The sequence below is a fragment of the Lemur catta genome, chromosome 4 (assembly GCF_020740605.2).
Source record: "Lemur catta isolate mLemCat1 chromosome 4, mLemCat1.pri, whole genome shotgun sequence".
Taxonomy (NCBI): domain Eukaryota; kingdom Metazoa; phylum Chordata; class Mammalia; order Primates; family Lemuridae; genus Lemur; species Lemur catta.
The window spans coordinates 71528961-71548495 of NC_059131.1; the positions used below are offsets into that span (position 1 = coordinate 71528961).

Below are 19535 nucleotides of genomic sequence, written 5' to 3' on the forward strand. Positions count from 1 at the left end.
AGGAAGGTCAAGTGTCTCCATTGATACTGACTAGTCAGGGCTGGGGCAAAGAATGACAAAGAGCCAAAGGAGAAGCTGGTGAGGTACTGGAGGCCTCTACTGTAAACAGAAAACTACTCCACGAGCAGCTTCATTTGGCCTGTACTGGATTCTTTGTATCTTTGACTATTGACAGTTTAAATGACCATTTGTGTTTTCTAAGTTTGATCCAATTGTTCTTCCACCTGAAGGTTTTCCTCCCCAAAATTAATGATAGGCTGTTTTCCAGGGCAGCCAAGGAAAAAGTAACTCGTCAAAGGTGAGAGCCCTGTCTCTAAATACATAGGGAGCTTTCCCTGTCTTTCCTCTGGAGCTGTTCTTTGCTAGTTAATGACTTTTTAGGCACATGACTCATTTTAAGCATGTCATCTGTTCCTTTTTTTTTTATTTCTGAAAATTTTTTTACTGTAGCTACCTTCGAAAGACCATTCTACTTCAATGCTAGCATTTTATCTTGACTTGGAGATAGAAGTTAGAACTAAAGGAGATGAATCTATTATAATGTTCCCACACTTTTTTTTTCAAAGGAGATACGACGATCCAGTGGAAAGGCTCAGTAATGTCTTTATTGCTTCTGCTGGTGGCTTACTCTGTAATCTGCAAGAGTGAGGTAAACTATTCAAAGGGTACCAGCATCATCTAGATAATAAAAACGGGAGCATGTGGAGTTGCCATTGACCTAGTCACAGTTCTGCAATGTAGAAGGTACACTATTACCATCTTTGTAAGAGTTTTTCACAAAATGTTTTTTCCTTTGGTCATTCACCATAGGCTTACTCATTTTTACACATTACCTTCCACACAAACATGTTTTACTTTAATTGTGGCCATAGCGTCCATACTTTTTTAGATTGTTATTTTCATGACATAGCAAATTGTTTCTATAGAATCCCTATGATTATTTTAAATGATACATATATACAAAGTCTTATCCAAATCTAATTACACTAGGAAATTTGAAAAAACATGAAAGTGTAGAGAAAAATACAAAAATCACTTCATCTGGACACCTATAGAAAAAACTTGTTAGTAGCTGGTCCATTTCCTAATCACAGATCATATGTAATGGGTAAAGAACATTCCATTAGTGAGGATCCTCCTGTATAGTTCTTTTTGATCCTAAGGAATTATTTTCCCAGGGATGAACTGTGAGAAGTAGAATTACCAGATCCAGTAATTCCTAACAGAGCTGCCATATCCTTGTGTGGCTGGGAAGGTGACCAGGTGTTAGGTCGCGTTGTAACCCAACATCCATGCTGAATCTTTCTAAGCTTCACTTTTCTCCTGTAAGATATTAACTACATGAAGTAGCTGTCCGGATCCAATGAGGTAGTGGTTTTGTTTGTTTACCAAGCTCCTTGAAGGCAAGGACTGCCTGACGTCCCCAGACCTATGGTAGAGGTGGCTGCGATAAACACCTTCGATAAACCTTAGCTTCCCGGCGCCCAGTCACTGGTTCTCATTTCAGCCCTCTGTCTTGTAGGTCAGGGGGTTAAACACCTTCCTGGTTCCCGGGCCCCTTTCCTAAGAAAACCGCACATCTCCCAACTTAAGGCGCGCCTGGACCCGCGGTTCATCCGAGCGGCCGCTCCTCTCCTGAGCCCGGGACGTCCCTGAGCACTGGCCGGGCCTTCAGGCTCGCGGGGGTGGCCTCGGAGGAGTGGGACTCCGGCCCCACGCGCAGGCCGACAGCGGCCAGGCTCGGGAGGCCTGCCCGCCGCTCCGCGTCCTCCGGGCGTCCGCAAACCCTGCCTTTGGAGCCGCGGCGGGGCCAAGAGCCCCACGCCCCCGGCCCGCCCCGCGCCGCCGCTTGTTTACTCCCCGGCGCAGCCTAGTCCGACCCTGGGGCCCGCCCTCGGCAGCCGCCTATTGGCCGCGGAGGCGCGAAGGCCGGCGACGATTGGCCCGGGAGAGGCGGAGGTGCGGGGCGAGCGGGGTAGGCTGCGCGAGAGGCCGAGAGGGGGCAGCAGGCGATGGCGGCGGTGGCAGGTCGGCTGGGCTGGTTGCTCGCCGCGGTCTGCCTGGGCAACGCCGCGGGGGAGGCAGCGCCTTGTCCGCGAGTGCTGGGCTTCTGTCTGGAGGAGGACGGAGCTGCGGGCGCGGGGTGGGAGCGCGGAGGGGCGGTGCGGACCGGCCCCGAGGCCACCTTCCGCCTGCGCCTCTTCGGCCGGGGCTTCGCCAACAGCTCCTGGTCCTGGGTCGCCCCCGAGGGGGCGGGCTGCCCCGAGGGCGGGCCGGCCGCGGTGCCCGAGGAGGCGGTGGCCCCCACGGGCGAGTGGCGCGCCCTGCTGCGCCTGCGCGGTGAGGCTGTGTGCCCGCACTCGGCGCTGCTGGCGGTGCGCGTGGAGCCGGGCGGCGGGGCGGCCGAGGAGGCGGCGCCGCCCTGGGCGCTGGGCCTGGGGGCGGCCGGGCTGCTGGCGCTGGCGGCGCTGGCGCGGGGCCTGCAGCTGAGCGCGCTGGCGCTGGCGCCGGCCGAGGTGCAGGTGCTGCGCGAGAGCGGCTCGGAGGCGGAGCGTGCGGCGGCGCGGCGCCTGGAGCCCGCGCGGCGCTGGGCGGCCTGCGCCCTGGGCGCGCTGCTGCTGCTGGCCAGTCTGGCACAGGCGGCGCTGGCGGTGCTGCTGTACCGCGCGGCCGGCCAGCGCGCTGTGCCCGCCGTGCTGGGCAGCGCGGGGCTCGTATTCCTGGTAGGCGAGGTGGTGCCGGCCGCCGTGAGCGGGCGCTGGGCGCTGGCGCTGGCGCCGCGCGCGCTCAGCCTCAGCCGCCTGGCCGTGCTGCTCACCCTGCCGGTGGCGCTGCCCGTGGGGCAGCTGCTGGAGCTGGCGGCGCGGCCCGGGCGGCTGCGCGAGCGCGTACTGGAGCTGGCGCGCGGCGGCGGCGACCCCTACAACGACCTCAGCAAGGGCGTGCTGCGCTGCCGGACCGTGGAGGACGTGCTCACGCCGCTCGAAGACTGCTTTATGCTGGACGCCAGCGCGGTGCTGGACTTCGGCGTCCTGGCCAGTATCATGCAGAGCGGCTACACGCGCATTCCGGTGTACGAGGAGGAACGCTCCAACATCGTGGACATGTTGTACCTCAAGGACTTGGCCTTCGTGGACCCCGAGGACTGCACGCCGCTCAGCACCATCACCCGCTTCTACAACCACCCACTCCATTTCGTCTTCAATGACACCAAGCTGGATGCCGTCCTGGAGGAGTTCAAACGAGGTAATAACGGGCATCGCAGAGTACACCCATGCCAGTGCCCTCCCCTGGAAAAGGGGTGGGGGTTTTGGAAGCTTGGAGGAAAGAGTCCCACCCTTGTGGAGGGCAGTGAGACCTCTAAGGACCTTTTCAAGAATGTGTTGGCCTTGCAGCTTGGAACGACCTTTTGAAATACTTAAAGGTTGTGGTTCAGAGGGGAATGGAATGCCGTAGAAAGCAACACCTTTAACTTCCTTTGGGATAGCTCTCCGCCCCTTTTGGGGGGTGTGTCCACTTGGTTCTAACCTCCCAGCTCTTTGCCTCTCCCAGGCCGTATCTGTGTGCTTGGCTTTGTAGCAGGTCCAAACTCCTGGATGGAAACTAAAAGAGCATAGAAAAGAAAGTAGTCTCCAGATATCTGGATGCTGTTATCTACACACATAATGTCAAATTGGCTGGACCTGTGATATTTCCAGAGTATTGTTAAGGTCCCTGACCTTATTGCAGATAAGGGAATGACTCCTAAATACTTCCTACAGGTATGGAGGAAACTTTTGGTTTGCTTTCATCAAAAGCAGTTTCATGGGTGCTGATTTAATCTCCCCTTCCCCTGTCTCCCTTTTTTTTTTTTTCACCTCTTTTCTAACCTTAAGTATGTCTCCTACGTACTCCCTTGACTCTGAATTTTAACCCTTCCTTTCTCCGTGGTTTATCTGAGCAGTTCTAAGGTTGAAGTAAAAACTTTTGAGACCCTCCAAGTGTGAAGATGTGGGTTCCTCTGCAGTCCTTTCCATTGTCAGGCTTGGAGGTGCCCCCCACACCTGAACCCCTGCAGGATGGGAGTGGGGGCAGGTTTAGGTTGAAATGACGAAGGAGGGAAAAGTAGAGAGGGAAGGCCACAGTACAGGCTGCTCCTGTTCTGGGCTGGGTGGCCTCTGATCACCTCTGGAGAACTGATCAGGTTTCAAGCAGCCTGATGCCCCGGTGCTGGATGGTTTGACCCTAAAGACTACCTGATGTGAGGTAGAGAATTGGGAAAGCCCCCTGATATTGCTGGCAGCTGGGAAGTCTCCTGGCCCAGGTCCACATGGGAGGTGCTCTCTGAGCCCCAGGACAGTCAGTGTGGGAAGCCAGGCTTTGTGGTAATGACCAGCCTCTCCTGCATGGAGCGCTGCCATGTGCCAGGCTCTAGTGGGCACTCTCCATTGCCTCATCTCTATTAATCCTTGCAGGAGGCCTGGGTGCCAGGTTTTTTGTTATTACTGTAGGTCAGGAAAGGGTGGGAGACTTGAGTGGGCAGCTCCATAGACTCTCTGGTGCTCTTGGCTATTTCCCTAGAATATGGCCATGTAGCCCTGCTCTGGGGAGGGAACCTGGGGTGAGGTTCAGACAGAGCTTCCTGGTGGTAAGTACTCCATGTGGGCCTCCAAAGCCCCTGAGGCACTGGTGGTTCTTCTGGAGGGGAGGCTGGTAGTATGGCCATGGATTCCACCCCACTCTGCCTGCTCGTAGGCGCTGGGAAGGCTGCTCAGCTTCTCATGGCTCAAGGTCCTCCGTTATTAGTGATAAAAGTGGGTAAAAGGATCTGGGGGAGGAGACCCTATAAAGCACTTGCACTTCGGCCAGTGCACATGCTGAGTGTCTGTCAGTAAGGTGATTATCTGTTGCTCCTGGGCAGGCTTGCTGATAGGTGGTGTTTGCTAGCTCAAGAGCAAGAGGCTGAACCTGGAAGTGCAGATGCCATTTTTTCCAGGCAGGTCACCAGACTTCCTTCTTTTAGGGGAAGAGTCTTTTATGGGAGATATTTTTTAGGGGTCTTTTATGGAATACCATAGTTGTCCCTTTGGTGTCATAAGCACTCACGTTTCTAGGTTCCTTAAGAAAATGCTCACTCTAGTGTCTGGCTTTAGCTGACTCGTGCATTCTACAGCTATGAGCAGCCACCAGGCACAGATTTGGGGCATGGGGGTGGAGGGGTTGCGCTGTCAGGAACTAAACTTAAGGGAGAAGCTTCAGGAGTTGGTTGTGATGCTCAGGCTGAGGTCGGTGAAAGCTGTTTTTCATTTTCCAAACCCTTAGCATCAGGATCTTCACTGCCATCTGTAGTCTCGCCCTTCAGATGTGACAGCTGAGCTTGACCCAGGGCTGTTGGTGATCCCAGTTGGGGAGAATTAAAGAGTTCAATTCACATTGCTGGGGAAGGAGCCTCCAGGCAGGGTGGGCCCACAGGGGCTTGTATGTTGTGTGAGGGACCTGGACTTGATCACCAGGGCTGTGAGCAGGGAGCAACCATCTGGGTTGTTTTTACTGATCCATGACTGGTGTGGACACCAGGGTGGGGAGACCAGCTGTGAGTGGGATCCAGATGAGGGGTGACAGTAGCCTGACAAGGTACACAGTGGGCCTAGAGAAGAGACCCCAGAGGGCATCAGAAGGTGGGATTAGGAAGGTTTGGTGGTTTGCTGAGGGGCTGTGGAGGGAGAGGGAGGAGCTTAGGATAAGCCCAGATTTCTGACTGCCCTTCCCTAAGGGCTGAGGGTGGGGAGCAGGTAAGTTTGTTTTGGACATTGGAATCTGTGTCTGTCCAGTGTCCCAAGAGGCAAAGTCCTAGCAGGCAGTTGATGTGAAATGCACATGGTCCCTCGAGCCACAGGAGTGGAGCACAGAGCCTAAACCCCAGGGGCAGGGGGAAGCGGAGGAGAAATTGTCAAAAGGTAAGACCTTTGAGGGAGAAGAGCACAGGTGCAGAATGTCCTGGAAGCTAAGGAAAGAACATTTTCTAAGGGGAGGCAAGTGATCAGAAGAGGCCAGCAACCACGATGCCCTTAACCTTTGCAGGAGCACATTGGTGCCATGGCAGGAGCAATTTGGGGAACGAATGAGACATGAAGAGGTGTGAGAGCTAGCATAGACAGGCCTTCTGCAGAGTGGGGCTGCAAAGCAGGAGCCAGAAAGCAGTGGCCGGCAGAGGATGTGGGGCAGGGGAGGAGGCCTTCTGCGCTTCGGTGTTAAGATGGGCAAGTTGAGCAGGTTTAGGTTGAAATGATGAAGGAGGGAAAAGTAGAGAGGGAAGGCCACAGTACAGGCTGCTCCTGTCCTGGGCTGGGTGGCCTCTGATCACTTCTGGAGAACTGACCAGGTTTCAAGCAGCGTGATGCCAGAGGATTTGGGGATTGAGAGCCTTTCTGCTTTCATCAGACTGTTCTAGAAGCTGCCAGGCAACATGCTGAATAGCCTCCTCCTAGAAACCAGTGGAGGAGGTTTCTGGAACCTGAAGGTTGAATGGGGAGCCTTTAGCCCTTGGACTTCCTTGCTCTTGTGACAAGTACAGCCCTTTCTGCACTGCTCCAGAATGGCTGGGTCTTTCCAAGGACATCTGGAGCTTTTTCTGCTTCTCTAGTTTAGTGCAATCCTTTGGCGGGTATCTTTATTTTTCTTTGTTAAAGTCCTGCTTTTCTTGACCTTCTTAGGCATTCCTGTGCTTATGAACAAAGGGCATGTTGCAGTCTTCATGTGCGTGAAGTTTTAAAAATTATTTCCCTTCCCCATCACTGCCAAGCGTATGTAGTGGTGATACCCTCTGAATTTCCTGGAGCTGGAGTTCCTGGCGTCTTGGCAGCTTCCATTCCAGGCCCTGTTCCTCTTGCTGCATCTGTTTGGGAACTTTGTAACCTGGTCACCCCTGAGTTAGTGCAGACTTGCGATGGCACCACTTATTTTGTGCAGATGTCCCCAGGAAGAGTGAATGCTTTGGAGCCATAGTAAATAACTTGTGCAGCTGCTCCTTCACTTACGATGGGGTTGGGTCCTGTTAAACACGTTGTAAATTGAAAGTGCATTTAATACACCTAACTTAACATTATAGTTTAGCCTAGCCTACCTTAAATGTGCTCAGAATGCTCACATTAGCCTACATTTAAGCAAAAGCATCTAACACAAAGTCTGTTTTATAATGAAGTGTTGAATAGCTCGTGTAATTTATTGAACACTATACTGAAAGTGAAAAATAATAGTTATATGGATACTTGAAGTATGGTTTCTACTCAAATGTGTATGGCTTTCGCACCCTCGTAAAGTCAAAAAAATTGTAAGCTGAACTGTCTTAAGTCAGGGACTGTAAAGCCATTAACCCCTGTCTTCCTTGTCAACCCACGTGAGACCATTCAAGGGCATTCTTCCAAGGAAAGAATTAGGCTGAAAGAGCTTTTCAGAGTCCTGCTTTAAATCAGCTGAGTTCTGGTTTCCTGTCTGAAGGAAGCCAAACGATTACCACAACGCAGGAGTGTCCACACATTACTTTTCTCTTTCTCTTAGTACTTATTCACCCAGTTGGTTTAGAAAACAAAAAAGGGGGAAAGGGGGAAAGGAAGGGGAAGATTAAACTCCAACTGCTTTGTTAGAATATCCTAGAAATTAGGCATTATGAAATAATTGGAGTACCCTTGAGCCTGATAATGAAAATTAAAACTCAGCTAGGTGCGGTGGCTCACACCTGTAATCCCAGCATTTCAGGAGGCCAAGATGGAAGGATTGCTTGAGGCTAGGAGTTTGAGACCAGGCTGGGCAACATCGTGAGACCCCTTCTCTACAAAAAATTTAAAAATTAGCCCTGTAATCCCAGATACTCAGGAGGGCAAGGTGGGAGCATTGCTTGAACCCTGGAGTTCGTGGCTGCAGTGAACTATGATAGTGCCACTGCACTCCAGCCTGGGTGACAAAGTGAGACCCTGTCTCAAAAAAACAAGATAACAAAAGTTTAAACAGCTTTTTCAGAGTGTTCTGGTTGATGTCAGCAAGACGCACCGTGCACCCTCCTGTGACTCTAGATCTCGCTCAGTAAAGAGTACGGGTGTGCCTATGCGAATAGTTCATCCAGTCGGCCGGCTGGGCCTCAGGGCAGTTTGTCCTCTCAGAGGAGAAGTGAACTTTAATCCCTGCCCTGTTCTGTGCCTGCTTCTTGCTTTGGTTGCCTCTGGACCCCTCAAGATATTGTGTCTTGAGATTAAATCACACAGCCACTGTTCTGGGGAATCTGCTTTCTTCTGTTCATTATTGAATCATCCCAGTGTGGCAGGTCACGGAGAAACATGTGCCTATGTTATGGAAGTTTGAAAGCAAAGGAGAAGTTAATCGTGTCCTGTCGGTAATCTGCCGAAGGGAGCAGCTTCCTGGAGGAAGGGGCTGTAAGAGGCCTGTCTGCTCTGAGGCGGCCATTTAGAACCTGGGCTTTGGTTCCCAGACTGCTGGCCAGAACCGTGTGTCGCACCCTTGGCCTTCCTGGTCTGGCCTTGGCCAGACAGGTTTGTATTCTGTGGCAGGACAGCCATGGCCCTTGCCCAAATGGTGCCCAACACAAACACAGAGGGAAAGAAGGCATCTGGGGCCACCACATCCCTGGGTCAGTGCCTCTGGCTCAGCAGGACTGAGTGGAGTTCTCCAGGGACCCCGGCCTTTCCTCCTGTGAAGGGGGAGACGACGTAATGTGGTCATTTCCACCTTTAATTTTTGTCTGAGGGTATTCGAGCATCCCAAAGGATGATGCTTTACTTAATTAAGCCCACGGCACGCAAAGTATGATTGAGACAAAGATGTGAACTTGATTTTTTAATTTCTCAAAAGATTCTTGAGGCAAATACTCCCTCACGTGCAGGTCCAGGCCGGCTTTTGCCCTCAGCTTTTTTTTTTTTTGAGACAAGTCTCATTTTGTTGCCCGGGCTAGAGTGAGTGCCGGGCTAGAGTGAGTGCCGGGCTAGAGTGAGTGCCGGGCTAGAGTGAGTGCCGTGGCGTCAGCCTAGCTCACAGCAACCTCAAACTCCTGGGCTTAAGCGATCCTACTGCCTCAGCCTCCCGAGTAGCTGGGACTACAGGCATGCACCACCATGCCCGGCTAATTTTTTCTATATATATATTTTTAGTTGTCCAGATAATTTATTTCTATATTTAGTAGAGACAGGGTCTCGCTCAGGCTGGTCTCGAACTCCTGACCTGGAGCGATCCACCCGTCTCGGCCTCCCAAAGGGCTAGGATTACAGGCGTGAGCCACCGCGCCCGGCCTGCCCTCAGCTTTTTTCACTAGTGACAAAGAAGGGCATAGTGGAGATGATTTGCTCCCAATTCCCTATCTCAGCCTGTGGCTGTGACCACCTGAAAAGTGACAAGTCAGAATTGAGATGTGTTGTAAGTGCAGAACACACACCAGATTTCAGAGACTTAGTGCAAAAGAAAGGTAAAAGAGCCTTTTTTTTTTGGTATATGTAGATTACATATTAAGATTATATTTTGACTATATTGCATTACTTACGATATATTATTAAACTAATTTCACCTGTTTCTCTTGAATTTTTTTAACGTAGCTATTCAGCGATTTTAAATCACACACATGGCTTGCATTCTGTTTCTTTCAGACAAGTCTAAAGATTTATGGATGAAAAGCATTTACCAGATGGAGAATAAATTCCTGAAGCTTCCCTGACATTGCCCAGTACTCTTGAGACTTCAGCTTTTTTTGCAAGCTTATGTTTCCTCACTAAATACATCAAATAGGAAACTAACATGAGAAAGACACGTAGGAGCAAGGTGGAAAGTTCTAGCCATTGCTCTTCTCCCCTGCACAGTTTGGCTTCCGAATGGCCATTTATCTTCATCCCCTGGATGAGACCCCTCTAAAGGGCAGCTTCTAGAACCAGGAAGACCTCCCACAGAGGTTGGGTGGCCCTGCTCTGCTCCCCTGTTTAGACTGTCCCAGGGAGCCTGTGTTTCTGAGGGTGCTGCCCTGTTAGCTCACGCCTGCAGTCTGGTTGCTGTATGAACATTTGTGTTCTCAGCTGGACGCATCCTTATCGAAACCACATCATGGCTGGGAGTCGCACAGACCTGGGGCTGGATCCCAGCTCTGCCCTTCTCTGCCTGGGGGCCTTGTGCAGATGAGTATGATCCTCTGAGATTTCCTTTTCCTATAGGTAAAGTGAGGCTAATCCTCATAAGCATATTGAGAGTCTCAAGTAAAAACCTAGGAAAGAGTCTGGCCTAGTGCCCAGCACACTTTAGGAGCATGAACATTAGCTTTTGTCCTTTTGGTGGGTTTGTCCCAGGGGAGACTAAGAAAAATGGGAGGACCCCAGCAAGCTGTTCTATGAGTGTCCTCCCCAAACAGGGAAGTCCCACCTGGCCATCGTGCAGAAGGTGAACAACGAGGGCGAGGGCGACCCCTTCTACGAGGTCCTGGGCCTGGTCACCCTGGAGGACGTCATTGAGGAGATCATCAAGTCCGAGATCCTGGACGAGTCTGAAGACTATCGTGAGTTTTGGCTCCTGGCTTTGGTTTTCTGTCTCGCCTGGTCCTTAAGCTTCCTGAGGTACATGTGTACCGGAGGCCAGCGGGTCTCTGTGCTGCTGGAAGCCAGCCGGGCCCCCAGCCAGGCCCCGTTCTTCTTAGCCCTGTGAGAGCCAGCATTGCCGCCTCTCGGGAGGGCTCACACCTGCACTTCGATGCAAGCCATGGCGGCCCATCCCAGTGGAGGCCTTGTAATCCCGGCGCTTGCCTGGGGTGTCATGGGCAGCTGTCTGTTTGTTTCCTCCACCACTGAGGGAAGGCCCCATCCGTCATGGGCCTTTTCCGTTCTTCTGTCTTCCCCGGTGCTTTTGTTTTCAGAGGTTCTTTACCACCAAGAGTCTTCCTAAAGCAGACGATCCTGGGGCCCTTGATGGCATCTCAGGATTATCTCCCTCATAGGGCGACACAGGGCAGACACAGAGCCTGTGTTTGATGGCTGGGGCCGCCCACCCCTGTGAGCTTTCACGTGTGTTGCTTTGCCCACACGTCTCACCAATGCAGCATGTTTAGTTTGGTTCCCAAAATGGCCATAGGCATGGGAGCTTTAGGTTAGCTGCTGCCGTCTTGTACCAGTAATCCTCAGATACACATTTCCCAGCCACGGGTCTCTTGATGGCTGGGGAGGCCTGTTATTTTACATAAGCTGCGTTGCTACCATATCAGCCTTCTCTTCAGCCAACTCCAAGGCAAGGAGCAGTCCCTTCTGCACTTCTTGGGACATAGCTGGAACATGGGCCGCTGCCCCTCCGTCCTGGGCACTGGGATTGCTATGTGGTGGGAATGGCAGCAGGGTGCCATGGACGGGTCCTTGGGGCTCTGATGCCATGCACATTGACACCTCCTGGCCGAGGGAAGAAGGAGTGGGCAGCATGGCCCCTTGGTTTGGTCACACTGGTCAGGCGGGCTGCTGTGCCTAAGCATGCCATCTTCTTCCACCGCAGGAGACGGCGTGGTGAGGAAGAAACCTGTCTCTCTCATCGCCCCTCTCAAGCGGAAGGAGGAATTCTCCTTGTTTAAGGTGTCTGACGATGAATATAAAGTAAAAATCTCACCTCAGCTGCTCTTGGCCACCCAGCGCTTCCTTTCCCGAGGTGAGGGGGTAGGGTGGTCCTTGCCCCCTGCTCTCGCTCACTGCTGGGTCCGGAGACCACCCAGGGCCTGCACTGACTCTGCTCCCCATGCCTAGTCAGCAGAAGAGTCTCGAGGAGAACTTCTGTGCTTCTCTCTGCAACCCTGCCAGCATCTTGGGTCACCTGAGAGGTGGCTCCTCTCTACCAGGTGGTTGAGAGCAGGGCCAGGTGGTGCCACACCTGGGGGCACAGCACCTCAGCGGGCAGGTGTGTGCGCTGCCCCGCGCTCTCGCGTGGTACGGAGGCACGGCATCTTGCAGGCTGTCCAGGGAGAGCCCGGTGGGCACCAGGAGTAGGGTGTGGCTACACATGCCACTGTGGCCGTGGTGGACACTGTCCCTTTTTTCTACCGTGGGGCAGAAGTGGATGTATTCAGCCCCCTGCGAATCTCCGAGAAGGTCCTGCTGCACCTGCTTAAGCATCCCAGTGTCAATCAGGAGGTGAAGTTTGACGAGAGCGACCGCCTGGCCGCACACCATTACCTGTACCAGCGCAGCCAGCCGGTGGATTACTTCATTCTCATCTTGCAGGTGACTGGGATCCCAGGCCTGGAGCCTCCCGCTTCCTCAGAGACTAGGAAAGGGTCTGTGAGGAGAGGAGAGGTGGGGAGCAGGGAGATCCCCCCCGCTCCGGAATAATCGGGGTTGTTGGTTCCTCCTTTTGCTCTCTTCTCTGGGGAAAGGTAACCTGTCGCATCTGTTTCTCTCCCTTGCCCGTCCGCCCGCCCAGGGCAGGGTTGAGGTGGAGATCGGGAAAGAGGGCCTGAAGTTCGAGAATGGGGCCTTCACCTACTATGGAGTATCTGCCCTGACAGTGCCATCCTCCGGTAAGCACACCCCCCGCCGGGCGGTCTGTTGTCTCCGGGCTGCCTGGAGGGAGGGGGCAGCATCTCTTCATTGCTCATCTTTGTTGCTCACTCCCATCTCTGCAGAACACCCTCTTCCAAATTCCTACCCTTGTTCCTTCTCAAATCAAGGGTGATTTGTAGGGTGGGTCTTTGAGGCTGTGTGCTTGTCCTCGCCAGGGTAGGGGCGGGCTCCCCAGCTCCAGCTTCTGCCATCACTGATTGTTCCTTCTGATAGTTCACCAGTCGCCAGTGTCCTCACTCCAGCCCATCCGCCATGACCTGCAGCCAGAGCCAGCCGACGGTACCCGCTCTTCTGCGTATTGTCCTGACTACACCGTGAGAGCACTCTCCGACCTGCAGCTCATTAAGGTGACAACAATAAGGGCTGCTCACGAGTGCTGGCTTTAGCCGGCTTTGTGTCCCCAAGGGGCTAGACCAGCTAGTCCCAGACCGCCCAGAACAAGGCCCTGCGTTTGCCTTGCAGGACAGAGGCTTTGGCTCCCTGGAGCTCCCACTTTACTACTGGTGGTCTGGTCTCCCTCTCCAGGCCTCTGCACTCACTTTCTCACAAACGCTGCTGAGTTGCTTTTTTCTACCCTTAACTAGCTTAAAGTTCTTCCTTTGTCCTTTTCCGGCAAGGTGTGACCTCTTGAACCTATCTTTTGCATCTTGCTTCACAAATTGCATCTGCCGGGTAATGCCTCCCGTCCTCTAGGTTACCCGGCTGCAGTACCTCAACGCACTCCTGGCGACGCGAGCCCACAACGTGCCGCAGTCCCCTGAGAACACCGACCTCCAGGTCATCCCAGGCAGCCAGACCAAGCTCCTCAGTGAGAAGACCACTGCTGCGGCAGGTGAGCACCAGGCAGCACGCCCTGCGGTGTGTACCCCGTGGCCAGGAGCTCTTGGCCAGCCCTTGCTGCTCACACGCACAGGCTTGCTCTCTCCTTATTCTGCCCTGCCTTGTGTTCTTGTCTCTGTGTTTTTCTCCCCATTCTTTTCCCTTCTTGTTGTTTTTGGTAGCTTGAATGACACTGAGCTATAGACCAACTGGTATTTAGTCTATTAAGTCAACATTGTCCCTCAAGGACCTCTTAGAATGGAATTACTTACAGAATTGTTGGTAAATGGGATTAAGATCTAATTCGGACACTCTTGGCCATTTAGGGTTAGGTTACTTGGAAAATGAAGATTTGGGTCAGCAGTACCCTGGCTCACAGGGCGGGTGGGTGGGTGGGTGGTGGACACCATCCCAGAAGCTGGAGGGCACTTGCTGAGGGTCGTGGTCAGGTCATGCTAACATGGAAAGCACATCCCATCCAAGGGCTCCATTGTGAGCAGAAAGATCATGTTGAAAGAAACAGACTTTGCAAATAAAAATGAGCGGCTGTGGAACAAAGGAAATTCAAAAGGAGCCTGAGGTGTGGGGTCTGGGTTGGAGTGTGAAAAATCAGGGGCTTTCTTGTTTTTGTGTTTGAAGATTTTTTTTTTTTTTTTTGGTGAGACAGAGTCTTACTCTGTGGCCAAGCTGGAGTGCAGTGGCCTCATGATAGCTCACTGCAGCCTTGAACTCCCGGACTCAAGTGATCCTCCTGCCTCAGCCTCCTGAGTAGCTGGGACTACAGGCACGCACTACCATGCTTGGCTAATTTTTCTATTTTTTGTAGAGACGGGGTCTCATTCTTGCTCAGGCTGGTCTCAAACTCCTGGCCTCAAGCGATCCTCCTGCCTCAGCCTCCCAGAGTGCTAGGATTACAGGCATGAGCCACCCTGCCTGGCTGAAAATGTGCTTTTATAAAAGTCATTTTTGAATTGTGAGGTGACATGTAGGTATACGGGACAGAGAACCCCACCCTGGGCCACACTGATGGCTCACCCTTGTGAGCTGCAGCTCTGAGTGTTGGTAAAAGGGCAGGTGAGGCTGTGCTTAAGTCCTGGATCTGGGCATGGGTCACTCCCTTTCTAAAGGAATCTCTAAAGATGCTGTTGTACTTTTATATATATTTATATATTTGTGTGTGTGTATCTGTGTTTTATATATATATATATATATATATATATTTAGAGACAGGATCTTGCTATGCTGCCTCGGCTGACCTAAAACTCCTGGGCTCAAGCGATCCTGCCACCTCAGCCTCCTGAGTAGTTGGTGGGACTACAGGTGTGTGCACCTCCATGCACAACTGGTGCTGCACCTTTTAGGGTTGACTAAGCTCCTGTGTTTATCCACTGTAATGTTACTTTATGGGGTAAGCCTTGTAAAGAATTTCACACTGTCACATTAAACTTGGGTCTCAGGGGCCAAGAAGTTGTGTTCTTTAAAATGTGAGCCTTTTGGTTTTGGTTTTCCCACTGGCTCCACCTGCTACTCAGACAGCACGTGTTATATTGAAGGTGCAGACCTAACCCAGGAATGATGGTTCTCCCATTGTTGCATCTTTTATCATACACCCAGAGAGTCTCAAAAATCCTCTTGGCTTCAGCTGCTCATTGGGGCATCCTCTAAGAGAATAATTTATAATGGCTTTCTGGGTCCTTTCCTCTTTGTAACTGATTATCCACTATTCTATAGACATAGTGTCAGTTATTTTCACCTACGTGCAACCTGACAGTTGCCCCCAGTGAGGCTTGGCTGCTGTCTTTTGGCTCCTTGTCTAAACTCTCTGGGGTCTTTCTGCAGATTGTCCCTGTTAGCTTGGCAAGTCACTGCCCAGAGAAGCTTCATGGTGGTGCACATGTGGAGATTTCCGTGGGGGCGCTGCTTGAATAGTGCAGGTGAAAACCATTTTCTGGAGACTTTGGCACTAGATCCCTGGGAGAAAAATACCTTTATTGAAATCCTTGGAAGACCCAATAATTTTAAATTGCCAACAGCAGGGGTTGGCTAAGGGCCAAAATCTGGCCAATATGGTTGGTGCAAGGGCCAAATCTGGCCAGCTGCCTGTTTTTGTAAATAAAGTTTTATTGGAACCTACCCATCTGTTCATGGATTGTGTGTGGCTGCCTTTGAGTTACAGCAGTGGAGTTGAGTTGTTGTGACCAATACCATATGGCCTACAAAACCTAAAAATACTGGTCCTTTTCTGTCCCCTGTCCTACCATTTCAACTTCTACGTCCTCCACATCAGCCATTCACGGAACTTTTTCCAAGGGAAAGTCAGTGCTCGACGCTGTGCTTCCCGATTTCCCTCTGCCATCTGGAGCAGCAGCTGAGGCATCTGCCCCACTGCCCCCCTGGCTGGGGAGTTGGCCCCCTTCATGGTGCTGCCTGGAGCCGAGAGGCGCTGCTGCTTCAGCTCAATGGCTTCTCTCCTCTTCTTTCTCTCTGCTCTCTTTAGCCTTCCCAGTAGACCTTTCCCTCTTTGGCACATTTGGAAACTGCAGTTGATAAGTGACTGTGGACTAGTGAGCATTTTTTGTTTTAAGAGCACACCCAAGGTAAATATCTTCCTTTTCCCTTCCTGCCTGCTTTCCTTTCCCAGCCCTTTAGCTGTGGTGCACCTCACACTGGGAGGCATTTCCCTGCAGTGGGGAGTGGGTGCTATATTTCATCTTTCTGGAAAACAGGAGGGATCATGAAACACTGCAGCCTTGGAAAATCAAGCTTCCTTCTAGCAGAGGGCGCTTTATTGTCCCAGGCAGGTTCCTCCAGTGTAATGGCCTGGGCCCCCTGGAGTCAGAAACCCACGGGCCCTGCATTCCAGGTCTCAGGGGTGGCATGTGTCCTCAGTGGTTTTCTCTTGTGGAGCCGAGTTAGGCTGTTTCCTGACTGATCACTCCCAGCCTTGCCTTGGTTCCTCCGAGGTATCCTGAGGCCCTTCTGCCTTACCTGCCCCTTCCTGTCCTAAAGAGCAGTTAGCGCTTGGTTTGGATAGGACTCTCCCGCTACTGGCTTTGATACTAATTTGCCTCTCCCTCTCCTTTTAGGGTCCAACCACAGCTGGCCGGGCGTCCCAGTGGAGGAGAGCCCTGGGCGGAACCCAGGAGTTTAACTGCTTGCCAGGCAGCCCCGGATATGGGGAGCGGACAAGCATGTGGGGAGCTGGAGGGAACTGAGCAGAAGCTTTGTGCCAGCCTGCCCCCACTCCTCCAGGCCACGTTTTAGATGGCCCTTGTAGATGTGGGTCCTGGGCATCCTCAGAATCGGGCATCAGTGCCTAGCACCTTCAGCCGGCCCCGCCCTTCTTTAGGAGGTAGGGTCAGCAAGGCACAGCCCTCCAGGCCTGCTTGTTCTGGAAGGACCGAAAGGAATAGCATCATCTCTAGTCCCCAGGGCCCAGCCTTCCCTGCTCCCCTGAGGCTGTGACAGTGCAGTGTATTTATACCTCTTCGGGCCAAGCCACCAAGTGAGTGCACAGTTACTGCCTTTATGTGGCCGTGACCTGTACTCACTTTGCTTTTTGCCAATCTTCTGCTGCTGGCAGCACTTTTTGAACAGAGAACACCAGATTTGGCTGGGGGTTCAAATCCATGCCCTCACCCTTGGTGTGCTGTCTGGGTTCCCTGACAATGCCACATTTCAGAGCACGCACCCCAGCCTCTCCCCTGTGCCAAGCCAGAAGCACGGTTACCCACCAGTCTGTCCCTCTGGTCCTGCTCCCTCCTGTGGAGGTTGATTTTTTGACCCCTTCCAGGGCCCCGAGAGAGTTGGCTCTGGTGGCGCCGAGGGGCCTGCTCCCTTGCCTGCCATGCTGAGTTGCCACTAGCAGTATTGTCGGTTTCTGTGTTCTAAGAGGTCATGCCTGGGAGGAAAGGACCTTCTTGCTGCATCTGATCCTTTCTTCCTCGTGTGACCCCAGAAGAGAGTATTGCCTGTTAGATCTGCTTCGTGCCTTTCCCACAGGCCTCCGTGGAGGTGCTACGTGGCTGTAGCGTGCAGAGCAGCAGGGAGCGGGGACTGTTTATGAACCAGGTGGACCCTCGTTACCTTTCTTTAAAAAAAAAAATAAGTTTTTCTTATATCTCTAAAACATTTCAAGTGCTTTGCCTTTTTTCTGTTCCTAGCTACTGGGTTTTAGAGAAGTGGGAATGAGAAGGCATTTGTCTTTTTCTTCTAATTTACTTGTATTTTCCTTCCACAGTTCTTTAGCTATGTGGAAACTAGGGTATCACAGGGACATAGGATCATAGATTGGGGAGGGAGGAGGATTTCTGGAACTTTTCTTAAAGGAATTTGGGCCCTTATAAATGGGACTGAAGGCCACAGGAACAGTGGTATGCTTGTTCAAAAATTGTCCTCAAGGAGTGCACTCTAAGAGCAAACCCAGGTGGGAAACAAATACTTTGAAATCGTCTCTCCAGAACAGTGGTTCTTAACCTTGGCTACACATCGGAATCACCTGGCAAATTAAAACACTGATGCCTGGGCCTGTCCCCAGGGCATCTGATTTAATCAGCCTGGGCATCAGGATTTTATTATATTTTCAGAATGTTTTTAGATTCACTGAAGGGTTTCATACACCTTTCACCTAGCTTCCCCTAATGTTAACATAACCTTGGTATATTTATCAAAACTAAAAAATTAACATTGGTGCAATGATACATGATACTGTTAAGTAAACTACAGACTTAATTTGGATTTTACCTTTTTTGTTTCCAATAATATCCTTTTGCAGGATCCAATCCAGGATATCAAGTTGCAGTTAGAACTATTGCTTTTTTCCCTAACTTTAGATTTTAAAATAATTAGATTCATAGGAAGTTGCAAAGATAGAGGTCCCATGGACTGTTCGTTCAGGCTCCCTCAATGGTTATATCTTACGTAATTAGAATACAGTATCAGAACCAAAACTTTGACCTCTGTGCAATGTGGTTGTATAGTTCTACATCATTTTGTCACATGCACATTTATGTAACTACTGTAACAATCCATACAGAACTGTCTCATCACCACTGAGATCTCCCTTGGACTACCCCTTTAGACCCCTCCCCCACCACCCCTTCCCCCTGGAAACCACTGATCTGATCATCTCCATTATTTTGACATTTCAAGAATATTGTATAAATGGAATCATACAGTATGTAACCATTTGGGATTGGCTTTTTTTCACTCGGCATAATTCTCTGGAGATTCATCCAGGTTGTTTCATGTTGTCAGTAGATCATTCCTTTTTACTGCCCCGTGGTATCCATGGTATGCTCGTCCCGATGAAGGACATCTGGATTGTTTCCAGTTTTTGGTTATTTCAAATAAAGCTGCTGTGAACATTCGTGTACAGGTTTTTGCATAAAGATTAGTTTTTTCTCTGGGATAAATGCCAGGAGTGCAATTTCTAGGTAATATGGTTGTTGTATGTTTAGTTTTTTTAAAGAAACCGCCAAACGTTTTCTGCGTGGCTGTACAGTGTTTGTTCTCACCAGCAGTGTAGGATGCTTGTTTCTCCGAATGCTCACCAGCATTTGGTGGAGTCGCTGTTTTTCACTTCAGCTGTTCTGATAGCTGTGCAGTGATACCTTGCGGTTTCCATTTGCCTTTCCCTAGTGGCTAATGTCGTATATCTTTTCATGGGTTTTCTCTTGGGTGGAATATGTCCGTGTCTTTCACCCATTTTCTAATGGGATTGTTTGTCTTTTACTATTTTTGAGGGTTCTTTATTCTATTTGAGAGTCCTTTGTTGGATTTTTGGTTTGCAAATATTTTTTCCCAGTCTGTAGCTTATATTTTCATCTTCTTGACAGGGCCTTATACAGAGCAAAAGTTTTTAATTTTGACGACATCCATTTTACCAGTGTTTTTAGTGGATAGTGCTTTTAGTGTCACCGCTAAGAACTCTACTTAATCTTAGATCCCAAAGGTGGTCTGTTTTTTTCTACAAGTTTTATAGTTTTACCTTTAAGTTCCTAATGCATTTTGAGTTCATTTTTGTATTAGACATAGGACTTAGGTCAAGGTTCTTTTTTTTTTTGCCTATAGATGGCACCGTTTGTTGAAAAGGCTTTCTTTTCTTCATTAAATAGTTTTTGCACCTTTGTCAACAGTCAGTTGAGGATATTTGTGTGGTCC

The 19535-nt window shown here is 51.0% G+C and overlaps 1 protein-coding gene across 4 annotated transcripts; it reads left to right on the forward strand.

Moving 5' to 3' along the window:
- The first annotated feature begins 1998 nt into the window (after positions 1-1998).
- On the forward strand, positions 1999-18747 carry CNNM3 (cyclin and CBS domain divalent metal cation transport mediator 3). 4 transcript variants are annotated; one of them, XR_006734771.1, is made up of 9 exons: positions 1999-3246; positions 10376-10519; positions 11497-11646; positions 12046-12215; positions 12415-12511; positions 12768-12901; positions 13248-13386; positions 15871-15970; positions 16460-18747. XR_006734771.1 is itself a non-coding variant. In XM_045550150.1 (8 exons), the coding sequence occupies exons 1-8, from the start codon at positions 2013-2015 to the stop codon at positions 16522-16524; spliced, it is 2133 nt and encodes a 710-aa protein (XP_045406106.1). In that variant the 5' UTR covers positions 1999-2012; the 3' UTR covers positions 16525-18747. The 4 variants fall into 4 exon arrangements, 3 of the variants coding, with proteins under 3 accessions (XP_045406106.1, XP_045406108.1, XP_045406109.1); XM_045550150.1 differs by lacking the exon at positions 15871-15970; XM_045550152.1 differs by lacking the exon at positions 16460-18747 and having other exon boundaries at positions 15871-16442.
- The last annotated feature ends 788 nt before the right edge of the window (positions 18748-19535 follow it).